The 26,897-nt window shown below is 44.2% G+C and overlaps 1 protein-coding gene across 22 annotated transcripts in view; it reads right to left on the minus strand.

The window, feature by feature from the left end:
- Nucleotides 1-26,897, minus strand: part of Nrxn3 (neurexin 3) — a 1,577,562-nt gene that overhangs the window by 1,478,554 nt on the left and 72,111 nt on the right. For all 22 annotated transcript variants that reach the window (XR_009226397.1, XR_009226396.1, XM_058577846.1 and 19 more), the window contains exon 3: nucleotides 650-667. Coding sequence is in view for 20 of the 22 variants with exons in the window: in XM_058577846.1 (XP_058433829.1) it covers nucleotides 650-667 (18 nt within the window). In the remaining 2 variants the exon portion in view is untranslated. The remainder of the gene's footprint in view (nucleotides 1-649; nucleotides 668-26,897) is intronic.

The following is a 26,897-nucleotide window of genomic DNA, read 5'->3' on the forward strand; positions in this document are numbered from 1 at the left end:
ACACACATATTAAAAAGTACGCTCACACACAGTACTGAAAACTGGGACTCTGGATGACTGTGCATTTTAAATAGAGAGGCACACAATTATCATAAAGGTCATTCTTCCATTTTTCTATTGATTAAAAAACATTTTAAAACATTTTTTTTACAGTGAGCATGTATTACTTATATAGCCAGGGAAATAAACATTACTAACTTAATTGTAAGGAAAAAAAGACATTACTTAGAATAAGAGGAAGAAACCTTCATTTACCCATATCATATTTTCCATGCTAAATGTATTGTATCTTCAACCTTCAACCACATGAAGCTATAGAAGCAGATTCATAGAACATAAGGCAAAATGTTCATTAAATCAAAGAACACATGTCTAAACACTTTTTAAATGCTAATTTCCAAGTTCTTTGATTCACCCAGAAATCATAAGTAATCATATAAGTCAGGGAACCTTATTCCTTTGGTTTTAAATGGTTCCTCTAAACCAATACAAGTTCATCAATTGAAGGCATTTCTTCTTTTAAACTTCTATCATTGAAAACACAATATGCTCAGATTTTTATCCCTAGAAAAGAGGGGTCAGAGTCAAACCATGCACAATCTAGCAGAGGGGAGATTCCCAAGGCAGCAGTGCAAACACAAAGACTCACCTGGACCTTGACTGACATCTGTGGCAGCATTTTCAAAGGGAGGGGGAGGGAGAGGAGAGAGAAGGGGAAGAGAAAGGAAAAAGAGTGTTAGCAGCACACACACTCAAATGCAGTGTGCCCTTGCATGACTATCAAGTTCATGCAAGCCATCAACAGTGCTCAGCTTCTGAGCCTTTAGTTCTACCTTCACCCAAAAACCACCCATGCAAGCCAAGGAGCTGAGCTCCTCTTTCACTATGCATGTAGCAAGAGAGGTCAACTTCCCATCTGTCCGGAAAGACATCATCCTGGAATCAGATAGGGCTCCAGTGAGCCAAGCAGACTGGAATCCTGCAAGAATATTGGTTAAAATATTCTGGTTGATTTCTGCACACGGACACCCATGCAAATCCTCTTCCTCTTCAGGTACCACACACTGGATGCGAAGTCAAGCAAGGTTCCCAGCAGAGAGAAAAATGAATAAACCACTCCCTTAAGGAAATAAGGAAAAGAGGCATAAGTGTTAGGGACAAGTTGCAACACATTCACCACATAGAACCGAAGGTCACAAGATCCCAAGACATTTACAATTCCCTCCTTCCCGGGTTTCCAGTGACCATTCTTCATCACCGACAGCGGGGTGTGCATGACATGGTGTGTGAGTGGAGCAGCCACCATACAAACAGTCTCCCTGCTATTCTTCTCTTTGCTTTTCACCCCATCACTAATGACAAGAATCGGCATTGGAAACCACTTCTGACTACAAATAAACATCCAACTCTGGAAAGGCTGACATTTGAATTAAGCCAAGGAACTTTCAAAGCATGAAGAACGGTGGACTCCCATCATCTCCTTGAACAACACCGCCTCCTCTCGATCCTCTCCTCAGATGTGAAATAGAATCACGTGGGCGGGTGTCTAAGTCAGGGCAGCCTAGGGCACTGTTCAAACCCCTAGAGCCAACCTGACAGCACACATTTCAGCAGAGGAGAGGAACCACTGGCCATTGGGGTATTCCTGGGTTGACCCACTTGGAATCACGGGATGGCCATAGACATTAATTATCTAGTTCATTCTTTTTTGTTAAGATGGGGAATGTTATGGTTTAGATATGAGGTGCCCCCCAAAGGCTTTTGGCAACTGTAGGCAGGTGGGGTGTGGTTGAAGGAGGTGGGTCACTGGGACATGGCTTTGGGGTATATATTTTGTCTGTAGTGACAGGAAGTCTCTTTCTCTCTCTTCACTTCCTGGTTTTCCTCCACTACACACTTCTACCATGATGTTCTGTCTCACCTCAGGTTCCAAGGAATGGAGTTGGCCCTCTATAGACTGAGACCTCTGAAACGTGAGCCCCCAAATAAGCTTTTCCTCCTTAAATTTGTTTTTGTCAGATCTGTTGTTCACAGGAGCAAAAAAGCTGACTAAAACAGAGGATGAAAGAGGTTGGGAGATTTCCCCATGCCCGGCTCCCACAGGTGGTTCCGAGACAAAGCCTAGAATCCCGTTCAGTGCAAATTGATTCAACTGGAGCCTAGGTCTCTTGAAGGCATATAGAACCCAATTCAGTTTGAAGACTAAAAGAGGGAAGCCCTGGGGAAGCTGGGGGAGCGTCTCCCAGCTACCCCACCAGCAGGTTGTGATCTATCTTCTGTGCCTTTGATGTGCTGCCTGAACAAGGTAGGTAACACTCTTCCTGCCAATAATAAAAACATATGTAATTGTATTTGTAAATTTCCAGGGAGTCCTGAGGGCTCTTACCCCAGGAAAATACAGACTGTGACCAGATTTTGCTGTGCCCCGGCTCCTGGGATGGGACTTAACTCACAACAAGAGCCAAGCTTTTATCCAGCCCACACCCTGCATTCCCTAGAAGATTTATCTGCTCTAAGAGACTTCTAGAGAGCTCTGAATCACTCCTCAACCACACCCCCTTTCCGGTTTTCTGGTGAGTTAGATTTAGGGGTGGAGTGGCAGGAAGAAGAAAGAAAAGAGGTGAAATAGAAGAGGTGGGAAGGAAAACATGCTGCATAAATAACTAAGCAGGCCCATTAACTGTGACTGATGGATTGCCTAGAATAGTGGTTGTTAAAATACCCCTTAATTAAGCAGGATATCAAACTGTTTACATGTGGGGTTCTGTGGCGGGAATGTCAACACCATTGTTCATACAAACACACTCTTGGAGGATACCAAGGCCTGGGGAGACAGGATCCCCTGGAACTCCAAAGGTGATTTGAAGCCAGTGAGTTACCCATATCTAAACTTGGAGACTGACAGCTCTGAGTTCAGACCCCAGCTTACTCTGTAGCCTTGGGTCCATCACTGAACTTCTAAGTCATTTTCCTCAACCATAAAAAGGGAATCATATCAGAGCCTCCCTCACGGGGAGTGTTAGGAGAATTAAATGAGATTAACTACTTGTAAGGCACTTAGTACAAAGCAAAAGCTACATAAATGTTGGCTGCTCTGATGGTTATCATTTTGAATTATCACAGGCTGAAGTACCCAAAAATGTTGACCAGATGACTCACTGCAAACATCAGAGAGCCCAGGAGTTAAATGATTTGGGTTGAACTCTTCAACTTAGGAACAAGGACCAGTGTTCCAGCTCTGGTTTCCACAAACCTCAGTATGAAGTTGGCAAAGGGGAAGTAAAGACATCTGGCGTGAGCAGAAGTGGGGACTTAGATGACTCCACGCTTACTTCTTTTATCCTCCCGCATCAAGCCTGACTTTGGCATAGTTCTGGTCCTGTGCAACAAACACTGTTCTTGTCACAAACAGAAAATCCCTTTTGTTAGAGATCAAGGTCTAAGATCCTTTCCGGTCTATGGTGGTTTTGAGCACTGTTCCAACTTTAGGAACAGAGATGCAGCATCACCTGGCTCCTCTCCCAAGAAGCAGTGAGTGACCTGAATTTCTGACTCAATTCTGACTGACAGAATACAATGGCAAAGGCAGGAGGAAGAGGGGAAGGAGGATGGTTAGAGGATGTGGATGAGAAACTTGACCGTATCCATCAGCCATAGCCTTCTCTTCTTATAGCAACCTCCAGCTGCCTTCCCGGGAACTCCCTTCCCTGCCTTTAATCCACGGGGTTCACGGAGGTAATCCCTGATCCCACCTTGTCTCCAAGAGTAATCACAAAACTCAGGCCAGAGCATGGGAATATTCTATCTCCTGGATTCAATAATTGGACCAGGAACAGACATGTGACCCAAGCCCAACCAATAAGAGTCTTGCCCAGGAATTTTACTAGAATTATCAGGAAATGGGATTCTCTCTTTTTCCTCTGAAGCTGCCACATTCCATCTCTGTGATCATAAGGGACAGTCCTCCTGAGAATGAGTGCAAAATAGAAGCAAATAAAAATATTCAGTATAAGAGGATGACAACAGATGAAGAGCCAAATCCTAGCTCTGCCCTCCGTCCAGAAGCAAATGCCTCGGCTTCTTGGAGCTTCAGTCTTCTCCTGTGTGAATGCAGATCCTAATACCATCTATCTCAGTGAACAGTATCAATGGAGATAATCTATTCACCATTCAATACTTATTGACAGAATGCCAACTACAGGCCAGACCCTGCTTTAAACATTGAGGATACAAGCAACGAATGACACAGAAGAGACCTTTGGGTTTTAATGGGAGATAACAATTTTAAAATCATAGATACATAACATCAATTAGTGTCATGAAGAAAAGAGAAGCAGTATAAGTGACAGCAGAGGGTCCCCATGTTAGAGAAGATAGTGAAGGAAGGAAGGAAGGAATATTTTTTCAGGAAGTAATATCAGAACTGATACCTGAGGAAGATGAGTACTACATATATCTAGAAAATAACTGTTCAGGGAGGAGACTATCAAATGCAAAGGCTGTAGGCAGGATCTTCTCAGTTATCTCTACCATTAAGGACTGGAGGGCAAGGACTGGCTCCCATAACTTGTCACATTCCCTGTCCCATCCTCCTAGATGTGTCACTCACACACAGTCTTGGAAGGTCACAAGTGCTCAAGTAATATTCAGGGGAAAACAAATCATGATGAAAATACCTCCTGGTCCAGTCTGCACTTCCTCGCTCGGGACTGCTGCACTCCAACCAGGGAGGGAAAACCAGGAAAGGAAGGATTTGAAATCACCTGCATCACCCCCTCTCCTCAGCATCACAACCAGGGAAGAAGTAAATCCGGGGCACTTCCACCTCCACTCAGTCCCCAGAGCACTTATTGCATATTCAACACTAACTTCAGCCACAAGTACCCTATGGTTGTTTCCAAGTTGAAAGCAATTTCCTGCAGTTTAAGGGTCCTGTTTCTTCTAATAACCAGGAGAAAGAAAGGACCCTCCACCTACTACTGCTGCCCTTGCAGATGCTAGCTCAGCCAGGGAAGCCCTCCACCTGACTCTTCACTGGGACAGGATCTTCTCAAGAGGCAAGAGTTCAAGAGCCCCCACCCCCACCCCCGCCACTTTCTACTTTAACACCTACATCCCTGGAGGAGCTTTGGGGTTTGTGGGGAAAGCTGCACAGACAGCCTCCTAGAGGAAAGTCCCAGCCGAACCTTCAGGGACCCCACCTGGTGAACTCTGCCTCGAGTCTGACCTATTTTCTAGGAGAGAAAATAGAATATAGATGTAAATGCAGTGGTGCTCTGGAAAACTCCAGGCCCGCAGTGTGAGAACATAAAACAGCAGGAGGGAGTGAGGAGGTGCTGGCCTGGGTGAGAATGTCACCTCCCCTGGATCAATCAGTACCTGGTTGTCAACATTCTTCTGCAATTTGCCCCCACTTCTGTCTATTAAAAAAACTGATATGTTTCATATACTTACATGTTTCCTCTGGCCTGTCCTGGGGCCCGATGCCACCGGGCTGTATGACAGTGGCAACCAGAGGCAGAGGGAGCCCTGAGGTGCTGGCCTCAGAAATGGGGAGGAGGCAAGGCTGAGGGTCAGACACACCTGTGGCTGCACCCTGGGTCTACCTTCCTTACTGTGCAAACACAGAAAAGTTTCTTGGTTGTTTTGTATAAAATTCTTGTTGTCTTCTACATAGAGGTGATTCAATTGCTGAATTGACAAAAGCTGACGTTACCGGAGGCTTGCAATGGGCTAGGCACTCTCCTTAAGCCTCTCAACAACAACCCTATGAGGGAGGAGACACTACCATGCCCCTTACACAGATAAGGGAACTGAGGCCCAGAAAGTTTAAGTAACTGGTTCAAAGTCAAATGGTCTCTAGAGCCAGAGCCTGAATTCCGGCAATCCAGCTATGGATTCCTCTGTGTGTGTCAACTGCCATGCTGGGAGCAATCCCCTCCAACAGAGGATGAATATGAGAAGGAAACAGAAGAGCAGCAATACCCCGGTCCTAAAGCTTTCATTTACTGATCATTTCCTCTGTGCTGGCAGTGAGCCAAGTGCTTCAGAACATCATCTTATTTCATCAGCACCACGGCCCTAACAGGTAGGAACATTATTCATCCCACTTTACAGATAAGGAAACCAAGACTTGGACAGGATGTTCTACTCTTATTAATACCTCTCAGACTCACAAGCACATCAGATAAGAGTCAAACTATATTTCCTAATAACAGGACAAACCAGGACAGAAACCAACTGACCTATGGCTACAAATTAGGGATAAGGATAGAGAGCATCTTGCAGCTGTGAGAATAAGGTATTACCCAGAGCAGAGGGAAGGGATCAGATGGATGCAGCATGACCACAGGCCTGGACACCTGGAGGCCCTGCCCTGGAACTGCCCCCTCCATTGCCTTTTACAGCTCATCCAGCCCACGTCCTGAACACTGCACAGAATTAAATGAATGTTCCCTGCCGGAGCAAGAAGCACCTGTCCCGCCACCTAGAGAATACCCTGGTACCCAGAATTCCATGCCCAAAAGCAGATCAGTACACTCTAGTGTCAACAAGGGGCAAGGGGAAGCTGTCCACAGGAAATGTGGACTTCCACAGGCTGAGGTGTCCCCACAAATGCACGCAAGGGACTTCACGGTTCTGGAGGTAGGAGGGAGGTTGGTCACTGGTGTCCGTAATGCTTTTGCCCAGGACCTCAAATATCAGGACAGACCTTTGCCTGGTCTTCCAGGGAAGGCTGCATGGGGCCTTAACATTAGCAGGGGGAAAAGGGCTCTCCCTTCTCAGAGAGTACACACAGAAACACTTTGTTTTACTTGAGAGCTAAAGCAAACTTCCAGCTATGAGGAAGCTCTTTCTGGCTCTATTTCAGAGAAGTGGGCTCCATAAAAGGTTTGTGGTGTTAGCTCCATGCACCCCCAAACACACAAGAGCCCATCTGCCTGCCTTAGAAGCCCTGTGCTCCCAGCCCTGGTACTGTGTGCTTTTGTTCTCTAGTGATAATAATTCCAGATGCAAGAGAGTAGCAGGTGGGATTAGGGTTAAGGCATGGTAGGTATCCCCCACCCTAGAAGGGCAGCTGCAGTTGGGGGAACAGGAAGAAAACCAGGAAAGGGGCATAAAGGTACTCTTTGATCTAGGCCACCGCTACCAAATACCTTTATGCACTCTCACCTGCTTGTAGTGACTCTGGCTTGAGGAGGGAGACCTTGACTGACAATCGAGAAAAGGAGCTGTCTACTTGTTACGGATACAGCAGAGATGAGTGCAGGCAGCCTTGGCTTTAAATGCTTCTGGGTTTTTGAGTATAGTCATGGGGGTAAGGTTGTCTGGGGTTTGGATCCTGGTTTTGCTACTGGTTATTTAAAATATTTTGGACAGATTTCTTGGCTTTCTTTTCTCTACTGCCACATGGAAATAGGAGCACCCATGCATTCCTCAGTCACTTTACAAAATCACAGAGGAAATAAAAACACAGGCTTATGGAAAAATGGGATCAGGGCACAACACCTGAACACTTCATCGGTGACACAGTTAGGAACCAGTTTAACACATGTTGTTAAGGAATGTATAAGTACTTCAAAAAAACATGGCACTAAGAAAAGACCCAAAGTTTGCTTGTGGAAGAGGAGAGCTTGTGAACTGTTGTGAAGCAGCAGAAGGAGGGTCACCTGGAACTGGACAGAAAGTTGCAACACCAGACTTTGGTGGGACTCACCACACACAGGGTAACACTCTGGCTAGAGGCAGGTGCGTTGGGCTATTCCCACTCGGCTTGGTTCACCAACTTCAGCTTTCTGCTTTCACCTAGCACTTCTGATGGACAAAATCATGCATAATCAAGAGCAAAATTATTATGCTCAAACTGTTCCCTAATATATCAATCGCATTGGAACAAATTTGCATTTTCAAAACAAGCGTTATAACAGAACTGACTGTCCCTAATTTATAAGATTGCCATGAGGATCAAATGAGATGATCCATATAACGTGTTGAGCACAATGCCAGGCACATAGTAAATGTTCAAGAAACACTTCCTGAAATCATCATTAATGTTTTTTGACACGTCCCTGAGAGATTGAAAGCAACAAGTTGAGCTTCTATTGACCTGTTTAAGCCTTCAAATAAAAGTCATCTCTAGTTAGATAATACCTTCTGGCCCTAGGCCATGAGGTTGGCACCTGCTATATTCTCCCACCTAACAGGACAAGGGATTTGGAAAAGTGCTTATAGCTGATGGGCACTGCCAAAGGACAGGTTCCATATGTTAACTTTCTAGATAAACAAATGAACGCTTTCCTCCCCAGACTGCAGCATGACCCACCAGAGAGAGGAATAGACACCTGCATCTCAAAGAACGCCAGTTAACTTCAAGACAGAAACTGACTAAAATGAGAGAATATTCCATTGTCTTGTAGGACACCGAGGAAGGCATCACAGGAGGGGAAAGAAATCCATCAGCTGGTATGATGGACAGCGCCCTAGATAGGCATCTCCAATTTCCCTGCCTCCTGCAGGGAATGCTGGGATTAAGTGCCAGGTTCTGGAGTTGGGTAGACCTGAATGAAATCCTGGCTCTTCTATACATGTGAGCTCAGGCATGTTAACTTACCTCTCTGAGCCCTAATATCCCCATCTGAGAAATAGAGACAATCTACTTATCTAGAAAGACTTGTGTGAGGGTTATAAGCCTAATGTATGCAAAAGAACAGAGCGAGGGATCTGGCACAGAGGAACTACTAATCCATGTTGGGGATGGTAATTATTGCATTACTTGACCTCAGAAATTTTCTTGAGAGAGGAGACCTGTCCTCTTTCCAGGAATTCCTTTCTCTCTGAAAAGATCTTAAGTCCTCAGACTTTATGCCAATTGGAAGAATGCTCTAGAAGAAGCAGGTGGTTCTCCCAGAGTTTGGGTAAAGGTGAGTTCTGCAAACTTAGCAGTTCAGTACCAGAATTGAGCCTTGAAAGAGGTGTACTCTGTAGGGGGCGCTCTAAGGGAATGTGAGTGTGGAGTCAGAACCTTTGTTTTTTCAGTTTTTAAAAACTGTGTCAAACACTTTGAAAAGCAGTATGGAGATTCCCCAAAAGACTAAGAATGGGCCCACCATATAACCCCAGTGACCCACTCTTTGGTATTTCTCCAAAAGAACTAAAATCAGCATACTCTAGTAAGGCATGAATACCAATGTTTACAGCTTCATATTCACAATAGGCAAGTTATGGGACCAGCAGTCCATGATTGGAAAAAGAAAACGTAGTACAAATACACAATGGAGTTTTACTTAACCATAAAAAAGAATGAAATTATGTCATTTGCTGGTAAATGGATGGCACTGGAAAGCATCATGCTCAGTGAAATCAGTCAGATTTAGAAAGTCAGGGGTCAGATGTTTTCTCTTACATGAAGAAGCTAGAGAAAAATAAGGAATTAAAAAGGGGGTGGGGATCTCATGAAAATTAAAGGGAGAACCGTAGAGAAATGGAAGGAAGGAGGGATGGGAAAAGGGAGGAACAGTAGAACGGAATTAAGCAAACTCTGTCGTGTGCACATATGAACACATCACAATGAATTCCACTTTTATGCATAACTATAGAGCACCAGTTCAAAAATAAACCAATAAAAAACAAACTGTGGGAAAATACACATAACATAAAATTTACCACCTGAACATTTTGTTGTGTGCGGTGCTGGGGATGGAACCCTGGGGCTTCTACTAGGCAAGCAATCTACCACTTAGCTACACCTGCAGTCCCCAACCATTTTTAAATGTATAGTTTGGTGGCATTAAATACATGCATAATGTACATCTCTGGAACTCATTCTACCTTGCAGAACTGAAACTCTGTACCCATTAAACACAAACTCCTTATTCCTTTCCCCCCAGCCCCTAGAAACCATCCTTTAATTTTCTCTTTTGATAAATTTGACTATACTAGGCACCTCACAAAAGTAGAATTATGCAGTATTTGTCTTTTCGTGACTGGCTAATTTCACTTAGCATAATGTTCTTAAGGAAACTCTGGGAGACCCACCTGCTTCTCCCAAAACACTCTTCCAATTGGCATAAATTCTGAAGATTTAGACTCCTTCCAGAGAGGAAGGAATTCTTAGAAAGAAGACAGATCTCTCTCAAGGAATTCACTGGGGTAAAGTAATGCAATAATTTTGATCACCAGCATGGATTTGGTACTTCCTCTGGTCCAAACCCCTTGTAACAGGCATCAAATCTCCCTCATTTTTAAGGATGAATAATATTCCATTGTATGTATATATATATATTTCACCTGCAGAAGCCCTGGATTTGAGGCCTGACCTTCTAGCCTCATACCAGCTTTGTGATCTTAGGCAACTCACTCAGCCTCATTTTCCACACCCATAATTAGTGGTTATAATAGCGCTAATTACATGACCAGGTTGCTGTGAGGTTTGAATGAGACTACATATGTACAAGCACTTTGTAGACAACAAAGTACTATGTACATTCATTCACTCCAGAAGTCTAGCACCAATTCCTTACTAGGCATTTATGTTAGATCCCTGTGTCAAAAAAGAGAATGAAATGGAATCACTATTCACAGTAACATCATAAAACAAGTTTTTTTTAAATATGACCCAAAAGATAACTGCAAGGATCTTTATCCATTATAATCCTTGCCACTTTCTGAGGGTTCCTATATCACATTCCTGCCACTGTGTGTATGTGTGTGTTTATACATCATATATGACCTCATTTACTCCTAGTGACACAGATATTGTGTTATTCCCACTTAAACAAGGAAACTAAGGCTTAGAAAAGTTAATATCCAAATCTACTCAACTCATTAACAGTAGTCAGAATTTGAACTCAAGATATTTCTGAACCCTTCATCCTTCCTACAGCCCCATCCCTCTGTGCCCAATTATTTTTCCCCTCACTGATTTACCATCCAAATCTGTCACCTTTCAGGACACAGAAGCAACTTTCAAAAAACTGGTTTGGGTCTGCCAAGATCAATGGAAAGCTGATAAAAAGAATGGAGGGTCATTATTCTGAAGTGTAATATACATTGCTGATTTTGCAACATCTCTGCAGGATCCAAATTTCATAAAAAGAATTACAAGTTTGGGCAACAAATCCAAAAATTAATTCCATAAAATTCATCTTGCTTCCATCAAGCAAGATGTAAATAGGCATTTCTCAAAAAAAAAAAAAAAAATCTGGTCAAATAAATTTAGAAAACACTGATTTAAAAAAAAATGATAATCAAGTATGGCAAGACTTCAGAAAACCTGATCTATAGTAAGTAAGATACACTGTAAAATCCAAATGGAGATATCCTCCATAAGTGAAGTATGTTTGGGGCCTAATGGACATTTCCCAGATAAACATCCAGCAACATCTCACAGAATGCGGGTTGAAAAAGGCTGGCTTTGAGGTCCTGGGATAGCTGGGGAGGCTTATGATTTACCTTCATGTCTGGTTCAGTTTGAAATAACTAACATTTATTGATCACTACTGCATATCAGACACCAATTTAGGCACTGAAGACTCTAAGAAAAATGCCCCGCGTGTTGTTAGCAGTGAATCAAGTAATCAAAGACAGTACACAAACATGATAGGGTGGCTCTATATGACCATTTATTGTCCCACTTAGCACAAGTGGGGGGCTTAGGGTTGACAGAGAATGCTTCAAAGTCCTATTGGGGAAACTTTAAAGTGGCCCCCAGAGGACACAGGACAGCAATCAAGTAGGGAAGACTTTTGTAAGAATTTTTCCTGTAACTGGTCAGTGGTCAATTGACACCCCTGAGGGTTGGGCTCCCGGGGAAGAACACAGGATCCAAAAGCTTTGAGCTCAAGTGCCAACATGGTTGTTCATTGTGTGACCTTGGACAAGTTATTTAACTTCATCTGTAAAATGGAGCTTGTTATGTCAAATTCAGAGGCACCAAGAGTGTCAAGAGGCAAATGCATATAAACTTCCCAACAACCCAGTTGCCCGTGCACTTGGCACTCATTGCCTCCACCTCCTTGGCTGGTAACGTGCTAGAGAAGAGGGTTAAGACAGGGTGGGGCTTCAGGTGGGTCTGGGATAAAGAGGAGTATGATGATTAGTGGCAGCTGCCGGCTGAGGAGGAAGGGGTCACGTATTGGCTTAAGTCAGCTTTCAACCAAATGCTTCCCAAAGAGTCTTTGCACTGAGACTATGAGTCACCAGAGACCCAGGGAACCCCCAAAGGAAGCAAGTAGCCCTAAAGACTCTCTCACTTCTAAAGCCCTTGTCAGATTTTCTGCTTTCCCTTATACCTCTTCGTTTCTCTAATTCTCACAAAGTGAGCAATATTGGTTCCCTCCCCCTTGTAAAGCAAGGAGGTATTGTGAAACTCCGGACCAAAAAGACTGAGTCTGAGAATCTTGCGTGTGGCTTACTGGTTAGTACCTGTCTCATTCTGCAAGGCTCAATAGGATTCTGCAGGCCCTTCCAGAGGGAGCTCAGAGATCCAAACCAGGACTTTCTACTGTCAGGAACCAGAGAATCAGGTAAGAAGAGGGAGAAATCCCTAAACACAACTTTATGTGCATCAATAATGGGCTTTTTGAGTTATAATTATAGTTAATTACCACTTTTATCTTGTAACTTCTGTGGTACTGCAATTAAAAATGTTTTTAAAATAGTAAAAATAAAAGTGGGTGTAACTGTTTCCATGAATACAGGAGAAGCTGAGAATTTTTACAAATTTTCCTTCCTTTCTCCCTCCCTCCTTCCCTCCCTCCCTTCCTTCCAGAGTAGAAGAGTCTCAGGATAGTGAGCAGGTCCATCCCTCTCAGGTTACAGGTTCATTCTATTGAACATCTGTTGCCTATGTCCCAGGGATAGCACTAGGTACCAGGGTGATGGCCGAGGAACCAGACAGACTCAGATCTTGTACTAACGAACTTGAAGGGATGGGCCACGACCATCAGACAGTTCATTGTGATTGTATTCAGAGCCATAGTGTCCTATGGAACACGGGAGGCACAGATTCAAGAGAGGAGATTCAACCTGTCCACCCACTGGACAATATTGGACCTGAAACCAGAATTCAGGTCGTCTGTATCCCAGCTCATGCTTTTCCCACAGTGCCACCCCTGGGGCACCAGTGCCCTGACTGAGGGTCTGGAAGAAGAACCAGCATCAAGAGTATAATGGTAGTAACCGGGAAAGAAAGGCAAGTGGCCAAATCTCTGGAGCTTCTGCAGAGGAAAAAACAGCATGAACTTGGAGAATTATTGGTATTCCCGGACTCAGGCATCTTAGAAGTGGGAAATGATTTTAACTCTCCCACAGTGGGGTCCTAAAATCCAGAGCCTTCCACAGTCAGGACCACAAGCAGGAGGAATAAGCCCCCTCCACATGAATTAGAAAGGGCAGAGAGTGGGAAGTGTAGACCCACCACACAAGCTGAGCTCTAATCTACCCGCTGTACTGTGCTTTGGAATTAATCAAACAAATCCCTTGATAAATCTGAGGCTGTTATTAGACAACACTAATGTCCCCCTTGGAGTAATCCAGACAAATACATTCAGAGAGGGAGGAATCCCCAGCGGCTGGAAAGCAGACCCCACTCATGTTCTCACACATCCACACAAGAACACACAGAGGGACACTGCCCCCAACCCATCACCCCCAGATGCCTGTTCCCAGCAGCACCACACGCTACTGTCCTGACGGCCTCAGGCGAGGGGTGAGCTGAAGGATGGGAGAACAGGGCCCTGATTCCCTCCCCTCCCAGCTCTGCCACTGACCTAATTTTCCACAAGAGAGGATTTTTTCCTTTTTTGGTCCTGCTTGTTTGTACATCATGTCACCCCAGTGCACACACAGCTTAAGGCGGACCTAGCTAGGAAGCAAGGAGAAGCCAAGAGGCTTGGAACAGTGGCCCCAGCTGCCATTTCTTAGGGAGGTCAGGTCAGTAGAAATTCTGTAGCTCACAAGGGATGAAAAAATGGAAGCCTAAAACAGGAAGGTATATCATTAAGAGGATCCCAATTTTCCTTTATTACAACGAATAAGAGGAGCACTGTATTCTAAAATGGTCCCATAGAACTCTTTCCCTAACTTTAGGTCTGACCTTGAGTAGGTTTCTTAACCCTTCTGGGTCACTGGTCTCTATAAACAATGCAGGATATCTTGACACCTAAAGTATATTTTGGAACTGCTGAGAACCTATCAGAATATGGACTGACTTTTTTTTGTAGGAAGAAGATGTAGTTCTTCAAACTACTGAAACTGGAAAAGAAGTAACCTGTCAGGAAAACACACACACATGCACGCACACACACATGCACACACGCACACACACACACGCACAGAACACAGCTGACAGCAACTAAAATTGCATGTGGTGAAATTTGTTATTGAAGGAAGAATTAAACATTCTTGACAAAATTTAGACCTGCAAATTTGACGTGAGAAGATTGGATATGGTAGAAATAATGGCCCAAAAAGAACATTCACAATGATAGAAGTTATCTAGGTAAAATTTGATAGGCACACGCTCAAAAAATAACTGATGGATGAATTAAATCTTCATGCTAGAATACACATGGAGCAGAATTGATCTCGTTAAGAATAACTCGGAAAAAATAAAAATGAATTGGAAAAAATAAATGGCTTAACGAGGCTGGAGAGAAAATGGATTGAGGAATTACATGATCCCCACTTTTGTTTGCTTCTGGAAACTGCTCCTATGTTAAACACATTCTAGGCTTTGTTAATTCTGACTATGCCAACATAGAGTTAAAAAGTCTGAGGGTCAAACTGGGGACTCAAAAACATTTTGATAGATGAATAAAAATAACTGTATAATCTCAGAAGTCCTGTCTGGTTGCACTTTTTTTCTGATTAAAGATCAAAATAAAATTATACACATATTTTCCTCTCAGGGAATTATGTGGCATGGGAACCAGCCATCATCTACCACAATGGTCCACAGATTAATAGATTTTATTTACCTGTAACATATATAAAGCAATTTTAGAAACTAACAGAGGTTAAGTGTATTCTAATTTTGCTGAGAAAGAACAAAAACCCAAAACTGACACTATATAGTACTGATTTTCTTTTTTTTTTTTTTTTTAAAAAAAAAGGCATTTCGGGGGCTAGGGATATAGCTCAGTTGGTAGAGTGCCTGCCTCACATGCACAAGGTCCTGGGTTCAATCCCTCAGCACCACAAAAAAATAAAATGAAATGTTTGCTATTAGGGGGCCATGGCTCAGTGGTGGAGAACCTGCCTAGTATGTGTGAGGCACTAGGTTCGATTCTCAGCACGATATATAAATAAATGAACAAAATAAAGGCCCATCAGTGTCTAAAAATAATTCTAAAAGAGAGAGAGAGAGAGAGAGAGAGAGAGAGAGAGAGAGAGAGAGAGAAGGCATTCTAACATTCTCAAAGTAAAAGGGCATAATTTTAGAATTTAAAAAAATGGAATTACTTCAAAAAAATGTATCGTATTATGTTTATTCTTCTTGTTTTCATCAAGAATAGTAACATTTCATTCTGGCCCCTGTATCCTTGTACTTCTGGGTTGAGGGTAGATTGGAAGTGTTTTTGTTCTACAGTCTCTGTGTCTGTAAAACAGGGATGAAGGTAAAACAATTCGCACAGTACCTGAAGCACAGTCAGTCAGTAAGTGTTCACCTAAAACCCAAGGAGCAGAGCCATTTCCAATCAAGCTGAATCCCCAGCCTTGGATTTTACCCCCACTCCTCCAAGTGGAGAATTCTTTAGATTATTTGAATATAAATGTCCCTGGCAGTGACCGCTGAAGAGTGTGGATCAATGAAGGCGGTCTCCTGTTCCTCTTCATGTGGCAGGTGGGAGGACCCAAGAGGGCAGGACCAGGAATCTGAGTGCTGGGAAGAAAGGGCAGGCGCTTGGAAATGCTCAAGCTCATCTCAGGGCTGTGGGTGGGAGCCATGCTGTGCAGCTATTTGAGGAACAAGCCTTTTAGGCTGGCAGCGAGTGACACTCACTATAGCTTTCATGTCCCAGCAGCCTTTCATCTTCACTCTCTCCACAGAGAGTTTCCTTTGGATAGAGATTGTACCCCCAGATCTTCTCCTCCAGGATTCTGAACTCTGCTGGGAGATGTCCATGTAGACGCCCACTTCCAAACACACTCAGCCCCTCCCAGCCCATCACACTGAGAATTTATCTCTTTCCCTAGTCCCCAGAAGGTCCCACATCTATCCATCATCCATCATTTCCCCAAAAAAAGTATAAAAGGAAAAGACATAGTTTCCACCAAAGATACTGAGCTAATCAACCTTGTCCTTAAGTTGAGCAAGTGACAATTAACAGGTACTGCCGCATTCTATCACCTTCCTCTATTCCTTCCATCTTCAGAGGGCCTCCAACAAGCAATGACCCTGATTACTTTGTTCTCATTAGGTGACCCCTTGGCCTGTTCTTCCCATCTCTTGTCACCCATCACAATTAATTAAACACGGTTTGGTTTAGGTTTTCCATAGTGATGCTTTCTGTTTGTTTGTAAGCTCCTTGCAGACAGGCACCAGAGCTGTTTTGGTGATTACTGATTGTGCTTGGCAACCTATGTTCTTTTCAATCAATCCCTTCTCCTTAGCCTCAGATCTTCTTTCAGTGTGATGTAAGAGAATGGATGCTAGGCTGGGAGTTAGAATACCTCATTTTCAGTCGCAGCCCTTCAGCCACTCGTGAGTGAGAAGCCTCCTGTGAGTCACCCTGCCTCTCTGGGTCACAGTTTCATAAAAGCAGGTTGGACTGTGATGTTCAAGAGGGGATCAGAAATACTTATGTTGGGAATGACATACAAATTGAAACAATACTTATTTTGCATCTTCATGAAGGTTTTTCAAAAGCCTCTTAGTGGAAACTGCAGATCCACAATACTGGGGGATCCAGTTACTGCAGGATCATGGGTTTAAAAAAAGATGGAGAGAATGTGGGATTCCAGCCCAAGCAGTCAGTAATTCCAGAACCATCTGAATTATGGCCCATGGGATGGAATGAGACACCAGTATAAAAGGTGGGGGTCTGGGGCACCTTGTACATTTCCTTTACAGAACATGAGTATATATAAACATGGGAGCAGAGAACAATCAGTCACATGCAGAATAAGGCAAAGATCAGAAGACAGGTCAGGGGGATCAGGCAGTGCCTCTGCACGGTAGAGGCACCCCAGTTAGCACTGGATTGAGTCATTGATGGCCACAGCAACTACCATCCAGTGCCAGAGTGGACAGGGGGCAGCAGAGACAGGTAAATAAGAATTCAAACTCCACATCAAGATCCACTGTCAGGGCTCTTTCCACAGGCAGACAGACTGCTCCCTGTCTTCAACCATAGTTTCCTCCTCTATAAAACTAGGAAATCAACCTCCCTGGGGAGGGTGGTTGGAAAAAATGAAAGGAAATCCTGTCTGAATGTACTTAGACCAGCCCCCAGCAGGTAGTAAGCACTTCATGAGAATTAGTGAGCCACCATCATTATTAAATGTGTTCAATCACAAAGTAACCAGGTAGAAACCATAAGATTTCTCCCAAATCAAAATGCATCATCGAGGCCTACTCAGGAATCAAAGCCGGACAGTGAGCTAAACTCAATCGAAGTCCTAAGCCTACTACCTGCATTTGTGATTCCCCAGCCGGCACATTCTGGGAAGAAAGCCAATCAGAACTGTGAATCTAGAAAAAGCACTGGAGCATCTTGGTCACACCCTTGAACTTCACAGCCTTTGTTCTGCCAAATGTGAAGAGAGACCCCTAAACTCAGAGAGACCATGCACATGTCTCCTTTCGGAGTACCCCTCACTTTCTAAATGCTTGGTTCGTTAAGCAGCATGAAGATGGGTCTGTCTTGCACACCATTCTTGCCCCCAGTGCCTCTTCTGACACACAGTGGGCCTGCATACTTCACAGTGGCTGGAGTGGGTGGAAAGAGGTACCTTCCCAATAGTATCCCAAGGTTTCAGTAAAAGGGTCCGTGTGAGCATGCATACCCTGGAGGCTCCATTTCTCAGTTCCAATCACATACCAGCTGGGCCCCTAACACCTCAATTTCTTCTGCTTAGAAAAATGTTAGAAGGTGTTCCCCCCTCCTCCCTAGGCTCCCCATTCTGACTTACGCTGGATAAGCAACTTCAGATTGCTGAACAGCAACACACAACACAGCTGGGTGAAAATTCCTGTGTCCTGAAATTCCTGGAAAACTGATGCAGAGCAAGCATTCAGAGACAGACACCACCCCCACCCTCAGCCCTGGAGAGTCAAAGGCAAGAGGAAGGCAGCAAGCCTGCAATAAGAGAACTGAGCCTTGATTTCCTTAAGAAAGAATTTTGCTTCCTTTCCAAGCACTCCACCCAAGACAGAGATAGAAAAACCACAAGTGAATTAATTACCAGCACTTATATCGCTAGCTGAGCCAGGACTTCCAGCATTTCTGGTGGGAAGCCTCTTGGTCTTTCAGCCCACAGGGACCAGAATTAGAGGAATCACTCCCCAATCCCAGGAAATATGTGTTGCTTTGAGAGGAGCTTTAGTGCTAGTGCCCCAAGGAGTTCAGTGCTTGACTGTAGGGAAAAAGAAAACTTAGCCAAGGATTTCGTGTTTAATTCAAAGAAGCAAGAGGTTTAGATCAGAACACAAATTCGCTGATCCTGAGCAAGTTGCTTCATTCCTCCTGTCTTCCCCCAGCCCCCAGATATGAATCCTTGATTCCCAAAGAATTTTAATGTTCTAAGAAGCATGCACAAACCACCCAAAATCTTCAGGTTCCTCACGTGCATCTGAGACTTTCTATTTGGAAAATTTTTTCACTTGAACAAACCTTGCTTAATTTCAAGTAACAGAAAGGTCCATGTGGAGAGTTTTTAAAATTAAATGATACGATATTTTAAGCTGGTTGACTGTATTCAAATGCATGCCTCAACTTCAACCAGGTGAAAAGGGTGTAGTTTTTCATTTATTCACCAATGAAGAATTTTAAGAACTTTCTTTTGTTCTTTCTACACCTCCAAGCCTTCCCCCACCCCTAAAACAACCAGGCTGACTTCTGTGCTCAGACCTATTCTGGCCCTGATGAGCTAACCATTGTACCCACTTGCCCTGGGATCCCACAGGCCCTGAAGAGAAGGAGAGAAAAAAAATCAAACCAAAATGTATTCCTCACCTCTCACCTTCACCTTGAACCTGCTCCTCCAGCTAACCTCCATGTGCATATTATCAAAAGGAGAGCATATTATCAAAGTTCCTCCTTCCTCTTCTCAATACCAATCAATAATAGTATTACCTAACATTCACTCAGTGTTTACTATGTGCCAAGCATCATTCTAAGCACTCTATACAGCAAACTAGACCCTCAAGAGGATCCTCAAGAGCAGGGACCACACTGACACCTAACAGTCGTTGATTCAGCGAATGTCTGATGAAGTGATGGATGAGCATTTAAAGCTTAACAATCTCACATGGTGGGCGCTATTATCACCCCATTTCACAGATGGCAAACATGAAAGAGAAGTAAAAGGAAGGTGAAGTCCTTAGACCAAGTTTGCAGAGCTAGAACGTGGCAAAGCCAGGCAGTCTCAATCCAAAACCCAAGTTCATGCCAACGCAATTATTAAGTTCTTCTTCTTTACATCTCTGCAGTTGCCCTTCTCCCATCTCTACTCCTCCTGTACAGCCTCTCTCACCAAAACCACACACAGCTTTGATTTGGCTTCTCTGCTTTAAGCTTTCCAGTGACCAATCCATCCAGAAACTGCCCCAAGTGTCATCTTTCTAAAATTCAAATCAGAGCTGGGCACAGCAGCACACACCTGTAATCCCAGTGACTCTGGAGGCTGAGGCAGGAGGATTGCAAATTTGAGGCCAACTTCAGCAACTCAGTGAGACTCTAAGTAACTTAGCAAGTTCCTGTCTCAAAATAAAAAATAAAAAGTGCTGGGGATGTGGCTGGCTCAGTGGAAAAGCACTTCTGGATTTAATCTGCAGCACCTAAATAAATAAAGAGAGAGAGAAATAAAATTCAAAACTGACTTCGTCACTACTCAATTGAAAAACTTCCAAAGGCTCCCAATTAAATGAAAAATAACATTCAAAATCCATACAAAGCTTTTAAGACCCTCCCTGCCTAAATCCTTCTCTCATATCCTCCCACTGATCTCAGTTCTTTGGCCAGCTACATTCAATCCTACAAACTACTACAAATAGCATCTTGCTCATTCATAGAACTGCCCTGAATGCCCTCTTCCCCTTGAATGCCAATTAAACTTTCAAGTCCTACCCAAGAATTTCCTCTGTGAAATTTCCCTCCAGCCCAACTCCTACTCCAATCACACATTCATACACCCCAAACTGGGGTAGGAGGAGGTACTGCCTTTTAAGCTACTCTACAAATGTTCTACCAGGTAACATAGCAACACTGATGCATGTTGTACCTCTTTGCATGATAGCCTTCCAAACCAGACCAGGAAAAGCCTCAGGGACAGGGATCACACTGGTATCTAATGGTCACTCACTTAGTGAATGTCTAATGAATGAACTTATTCCAAAAAACAAAAGGCCTATTTCAACCAATCATACACTGAGGACTGCTTCTCAAAGCACTTGAAGATATCTCAAAGACTTTATTATTTTATACAATCCAAAGCCCCAGCAAGTGTTCATATAATTTTTATACTGAAATCATCTCTGGGGTATTATTAGTAACCCTGAACAGGACAGGGTTCTCCAAAAGAAGAGGTGTGACTGAGTCCCTTCCCATTGGCCCTCCAGGACCACCTACCAGGTCAACCAAGACCAGCAGGCACTGAACTGAGGACAGTAAAGGAGCCCAGGACACATACCACTGGCTTCAGGAACACTGGAGACCTCAGCCTCCAACTGCAGCCACAAACCTGGCGTTGAGGGATTGTTACAGGAGTCACCAATTAGAGAAAGATAAATGTAGATTTTGAGTGTTATTCTGATTAATGGTCTTCAAACCTTTCTGAACAACTGCCTCATTCGAAAAAATAATTTCTCTATGGTCTGCCAATAGGAGTATATTTATTTATAAATAGCTTACATATAAATTACCCATGTGTTTTATTGTTTCCTTCCTATATCCTCCAAGAATGTTCTTATATGTACCTAAGTCCGGAGGTCACTGATCTGGATAACAATCTTCCCCACCCCATCCTCTTGAAAGGAAGAGGATGCACATGGCAAACAGCAGGGTAAGTCTGGCTGCCAGGAGCCCCAGAAGGTCCCCATGGGATCCTGGGAGGTATGTGTATGCTAGCTCATGCCCCCCGTAGCTGCCACTCCAACACCTGCCACACCCCTGCAGTGACAGAGCTAACCAACAGAAAATTCTTCCTCTGTAGCTTATTCCTTTGACTTTCTTGCCCAGGTACCTACTCCCTTCTCTACATGGCATCTCTGCCAATATCTGAGGACAATTACCCTGTCCCCAGTGAGCCTCATCCCTCCAGGGAATCTACATGAGCACAGGCAGCCTCTCCATCTCCGGTGACAACAATGAGCCAGCCTCAAACAGCCTTCCACAAGCATTTACATGGTCCCAGGCTGGCTGCTGCCTATAATTGTTACAGGAAACCATTGGTTTGTAAAGAACAACAACAAAAAGTCTTTCCAGTTCATCCTCAAGTAGATCAAACCAAGTGGAATGTGAATGTGCTTAACATAGATTCAATAAAAGCTGTTCCACGGTAAATGCACTGCTTTTCCCACTGAAAGAGAGAAGGCATTTCCAATGGTGGCCAATGGGGTCCAGGTGATCTCTGAATTCACTGAGTAACTGATTCAGTGGATGTTTTCGAGCTCACACTCCTAGAAACCTGCATCTCTCCATCACACATTAGTGGGCCCATGCACACATGTATGTGAACACATATGTACCCATATAAAACACGAACACACCCCTCTCCCACAAAAAAATGTGCTTTATTAAAGCAACAAACATTTACTGATCACCTGCTTTCTGTCAGAGGCATGATATTCACACACAAGCCTGTATATATATTAATCAGCAAAGGGAAACAGGGTCCCCCTGTCCCCCGCCCCACCTTGGTTTTGTTTTATCGTTTCCAAAAGAGTAAGTTCTCACATACATTCTGCAACAGGAATTGGAAAACCCAGCTAAGCTATCGCAACTTGCATTAAGGAAAGGAAAGCCAAAGAAGCCAAAAGACACATTAAAATGTAGCCATTGGTTATATATTCTACATGAGGAAAAAATAGCTCCACTCTGCATTAATGCGAGACTGAAAATTCAACATCAGGCTAAGCAAACAGCAAAGTTTCCACAGCAACTAAAACCCCACCATCCTCTGCCTCCGCGGCAACTACCACGCGAGGGTGTGAGATGGTCACACCCATTACCCAGCACGCGCATGGAAAAATGAGACCACAGATGAGAAGTGGTGGACTCTACGTACACTTCACTGCTTGAACTCAAAACGCTGTCTGTGGGCTTTTCTTTTAAAAGTAAGCTATTTTAAAATACTAAATGGTGAGTTCCATTTTCTTTGCTGCACTATAGCAGAAAAACGATGGCCAATGGAGAGATGGCCAAGAGCCAAGACTAGTCTCATCCCCTTTAGGGTACAGAAGGGGATTTGCTTGGTGGGTTTCCAGTCTATGCCAGAGCAACACCTTCTAGCCCTGCCTAAGCCCTTTCCCTGAAAGACTTCTTCCAACAATGCCAAAAACACGGGGCACCCTGGGCAACCTGGCAGAGGAGGAAGCATTTCGGAATAGGGCTTATGCTTCCAAGGCCAGTTTCCAGGAGCAACTACTCAATACTGCTTCATCTCGTGCCCTTATCATTTTTTTTTTTTTTAAATAGAACAACCCGCTAGGCTTTTTAGCAAAATCTTCATTTTCTGTTGGCATGTATGACCTTGACTACCAGGTTGGGCTTGTCAAACAAGCCCGATCCAATTCCCCTTCCCTCTACTCCAGTGTATTCCAGAACTTCTCGTCTTATTGTAAAATGATTTGGGATTCCCAGAGGGCTTCTTGGAATTTCAGAGATGCAAATCCTATCCAAGAAGGGAGGAAGATGGAGCATCTTAGGGGGATGACATGAGGCACAGCAATAATGCCAGAGATGGGGTTAACCATGACTCCTCCACGATGCAAACTCCCCAGGAGCAAAATGACTGGAGTATGAATCACCTGCTTACATCAAAATCTGTTCCCACAAAATCCATCCCACATTGTTTAGGATTAATCACAAGCAGTTAATTCTAAATAACTCAGTGGTGTATGTACTGCTGGTGCAATATTAGAAAACTTATTATGAGTTTTACCTGGATACAGGGTTAATTTCTGCAAAGCATCATCCAGAAATATTAGGACCCACCCACCCACCCATCCATCCTCCTCACCTACATGGCTCACTGTAAAGGTCAGTTTGCTTTAAATAGAATGACGAACAAAGAAGTAGTAGTTGGGAAACAGACTTTGACCTGATAATAGGAAAGAGCCCCCTGATACCCAGAAGTGATCAGAGATACTTTAGGCTGCCTTGAAAAGCACCAAGTCGCTGGACAACCACCCAGTTGTATGGGTTTTTTTTTTTTTTGTGGGGCGGGGGATAGGAGGTGGGAGGGTGGTCTTACACAGAAGAAAAGAGAATAAGAAACAAGTAGTTAGAGCCAATGACCTTTAAAGTCCTTCCTAAACTTGTCCCATGATTCTCTACAAGGTACCGTGGTTTTCAGAGCACTGCACAGGGCAAAGCCACAGCTAGAAGGCTATACAAATCTGCTAGCATCCTCTATGAAGGTCACAGGATCTGTGCTTCATCCCTCACAGATTACTTCTGCAGCCCAGAGTCCCCTCGAATTCCAGCATGTCTCTATAAAACTAAGCAGAAACTCACAGAACCCCGTGCTACGTGCCATTACCTCTGCCTAAACTCCAGCCTGCCTTTCCTGACCCAGGTGGAGCAAATAGGCTGTGGAAGGGTCCATCTCCCAGGGATCTCATGGGTCAGAGGCCCAATGCCCTCCAAGCCTCCTCCTCCCTGGTCCCTTCGACCTCCATGACTAACCATGCAAGAAACAGGGCTCCATCAGGAGAGGGGAGAAACCAAAGAAAATGAGATGGAAAGAAGCAGCCATGAGTGTTTGGTGACCTCTCAGCCTGCCCAGGCTTTTTCCCACTGTTTTGGTTCACAAATGAGTGATTTTGGCTTTGCTTTCTGTCTTCTCTCTCCTCACAAGCAAAGGTCCTCATTTTTTTTATTTGACAGCAACTTACTAAATAAATAAGCTGAACACTCACTCACTGCACTCCTCTCTCTTCTTCAGGGGCTGTAGGCAACACATTTCCAATCAGACCTGCAGGAGAGGTTAAGAATTGTGCTTAATGCACCAGTGTAGGTAGGTGAGAGGCAAAAATGTCAGGAGAGGAGGGGATGAAGAGCATCTTATTGGAAAAACTTGAAGGAAAAACTCCCAGAAACATTTCCATAGCTACAAAGATACCATACTAAAATAAGAACCCTGGTCAAACCAAAAGGATCCTAAAGGTATTCACAACTCAGAGATGTGACCCAGGAGCTCCCCATGGCCTACAGTTCATGTCCCCATCTTTCTCTACCTCCACCCCATTTAGGTTCTCTATACCTAACACACTGCAGGGTTTGTCCCCAAGAAAGTAGAAAGCATTCACCATTCCTAGGACTGGATGCAAATCAAGGCCTGTCACAGAGGGCAGCTGGGTAGTTCAGCAGGATGACTCTGGGGTCAATATGTCTTTAAAACTACTGGTTCCTGGATTTATGAGAAAAGACAACTGGAAAATGCATTGTTTAGGAACATTGTGAACAGCGATCAAGGTCTGAGAGCAAATATAGACAATGACACATTTAAAGGGTGGGGGGCATATTGCTTTTAAATGGGTCACTGGAAGATACCCATTTCTGGACAACAGTCATGACAACCCACCAGTGATGTTACTTCCCAAAGAGATCAAACAGAGCGTCCTAGAGAGCCGTGCTTGTCCTTCTCCCCTGCCAGCCACAGCCTGTCACCCACAGCAACTCCCAGCCACCATGGATCAAGCAGACCAAACATGGCCACTTCAGATGGAAAACCTCAGGGTGATGAGCAGAGGTATTTCTCTGTTTAAATACCAATTCATTCCTCTAAATCTTCAGCAAATATTTCCAAATGTTTCTGCCTTTCCCCACTGGATATTTCCTGTTTCTCCTCCCACCACACCTTCCAAAGTGAACTTCCTATGTGCTCCAGATAATCCCACGCTCCCTAGCCACGACTCTTCCACCTCTGAGGGTTAAGTCATGGCAATTGTGTCTGTGATGAAGGGTCATGGGTGGAGGGAATCACATCTACACCCGGATCAACATTGCTGTCACCAGAAAGCAACGTGTGAAGACAGAGGTGGATCCACAGGGTGGGGGCGGGGGGGCCTTAAGAAACATAATATCACAAATGCATAATTAGGTACAGGGCCTTGGAAAGGGCCAGTGCCAGTGAGAATACACAAAAGGGTTAGTTTCAGGGTGAATCCACCTCTGTTATCAGCTCATCCTCGCACACACGAAGGAAAAAAGAAGAAAAAAACAGGGAACGAAAATTTGGTGTTGTTAGGTCTGAAGAGAAAGTAGCAAGAGAGCCAGAGAAAGCCTGGCGGACCCGTTTGGGAATCCATCTTCTACTACCAACCCTGAGTGAGATGCTGGGCATCTTCTGGTACCTGGGAAACCAAAGGTAAGTCTGAAGAGCCCCTCCCATCCAGCGATGCTCAGTGCGCTGCAGCCAGGCTCTGACTGCCCCTGGGCCCCTGAGTCCAGTCCCCCGTCACTTCACTGCAAACCAGGGTCTTGAGGGTGGGAATGGAGTACTCATTCATTTTCATTTCCTCTCAACATCCTCTCTCACTCTGACCAGGAGGAGCAAGTCTCCTGGGACTGGCCAGCTGATAACCTCCTGCACCAGGGGTTTGACATTTCGCTTATCATCCACATCCAGGGAGGCAATGCTCCATTTCACGATGGAGAGACACAGGGCCATTTGTGTTAATGAAGGGAACAAAAAGCAGCAGTAAATTGCCATGTTGGGGGTCTGAGCTTTAGAGTCCCAGAGATGCCTGCCCAACACCCAGCACCAAAGCTTGCCCTCATGCCCCATAACCACAACCAGGTCAGCGGCATTTTTTGGATCGGATCTGTCACCTCACCCCTTCAGTGGGGTGGTAAAGCCTGCCGTACCTGCCATGCTGGGTTACTGCAGGGACCAGGCACTATGTCTGCAGGGCGAAGAGCTGTGAATACAGCCTGTCACAACCATTGTCAGCTATCTCACGCTCTTGGGCAGGAGAAAAACAGCAGCGACATGGCTTTTATACCCTCCTGAGATACACCTCCTTTTTCTTCTGCACCTTTCAAACTGGGCTAAAAGAAAAAGGTGTGATAGGGTAGCTCAAAGGGAAGCAGCAAATCTTCTGTGAAACCAAATAGTCCATTCTTACCTGGGACCAAGAGCCCAGAGTGAGAACCTGCTCTTTCCCAGAGACTATGCAGACCACTTTATACGTCTCATCTCGCTCCAGGTCAAATTTCTTACTTTACGGAAAGGCCAGATAATGTAGTGGTTAAAAATGTGGACTCTCAGGCTGGGGTTGTTGCTCAGGAGTACAGCGCTTGCCTAGCATGACTGAGGCACAGGGTTTGACCCCCGGCACCATATAAAAATAAACAAATAAAATAAAGGTATTGTGTCTATCTACAACCAAAAAAATATTTTTAAAAAAAATGTAGACTCTCAAGACAGACTGCCCAGATAGAACCTCCAGTTTTGCCTCTTATTAACTGTGTGATCTTAGACAAGTTATTTCACCTCTGGTCCCTGCA

This window comes from Marmota monax, unplaced genomic scaffold (assembly GCF_021218885.2).
Source record: "Marmota monax isolate L192 unplaced genomic scaffold, Marmota_monax_Labrador192_F-V1.1 WCK01_AAM20220418_F8-fsc00017, whole genome shotgun sequence".
Taxonomy (NCBI): Eukaryota; Metazoa; Chordata; class Mammalia; order Rodentia; family Sciuridae; genus Marmota; species Marmota monax.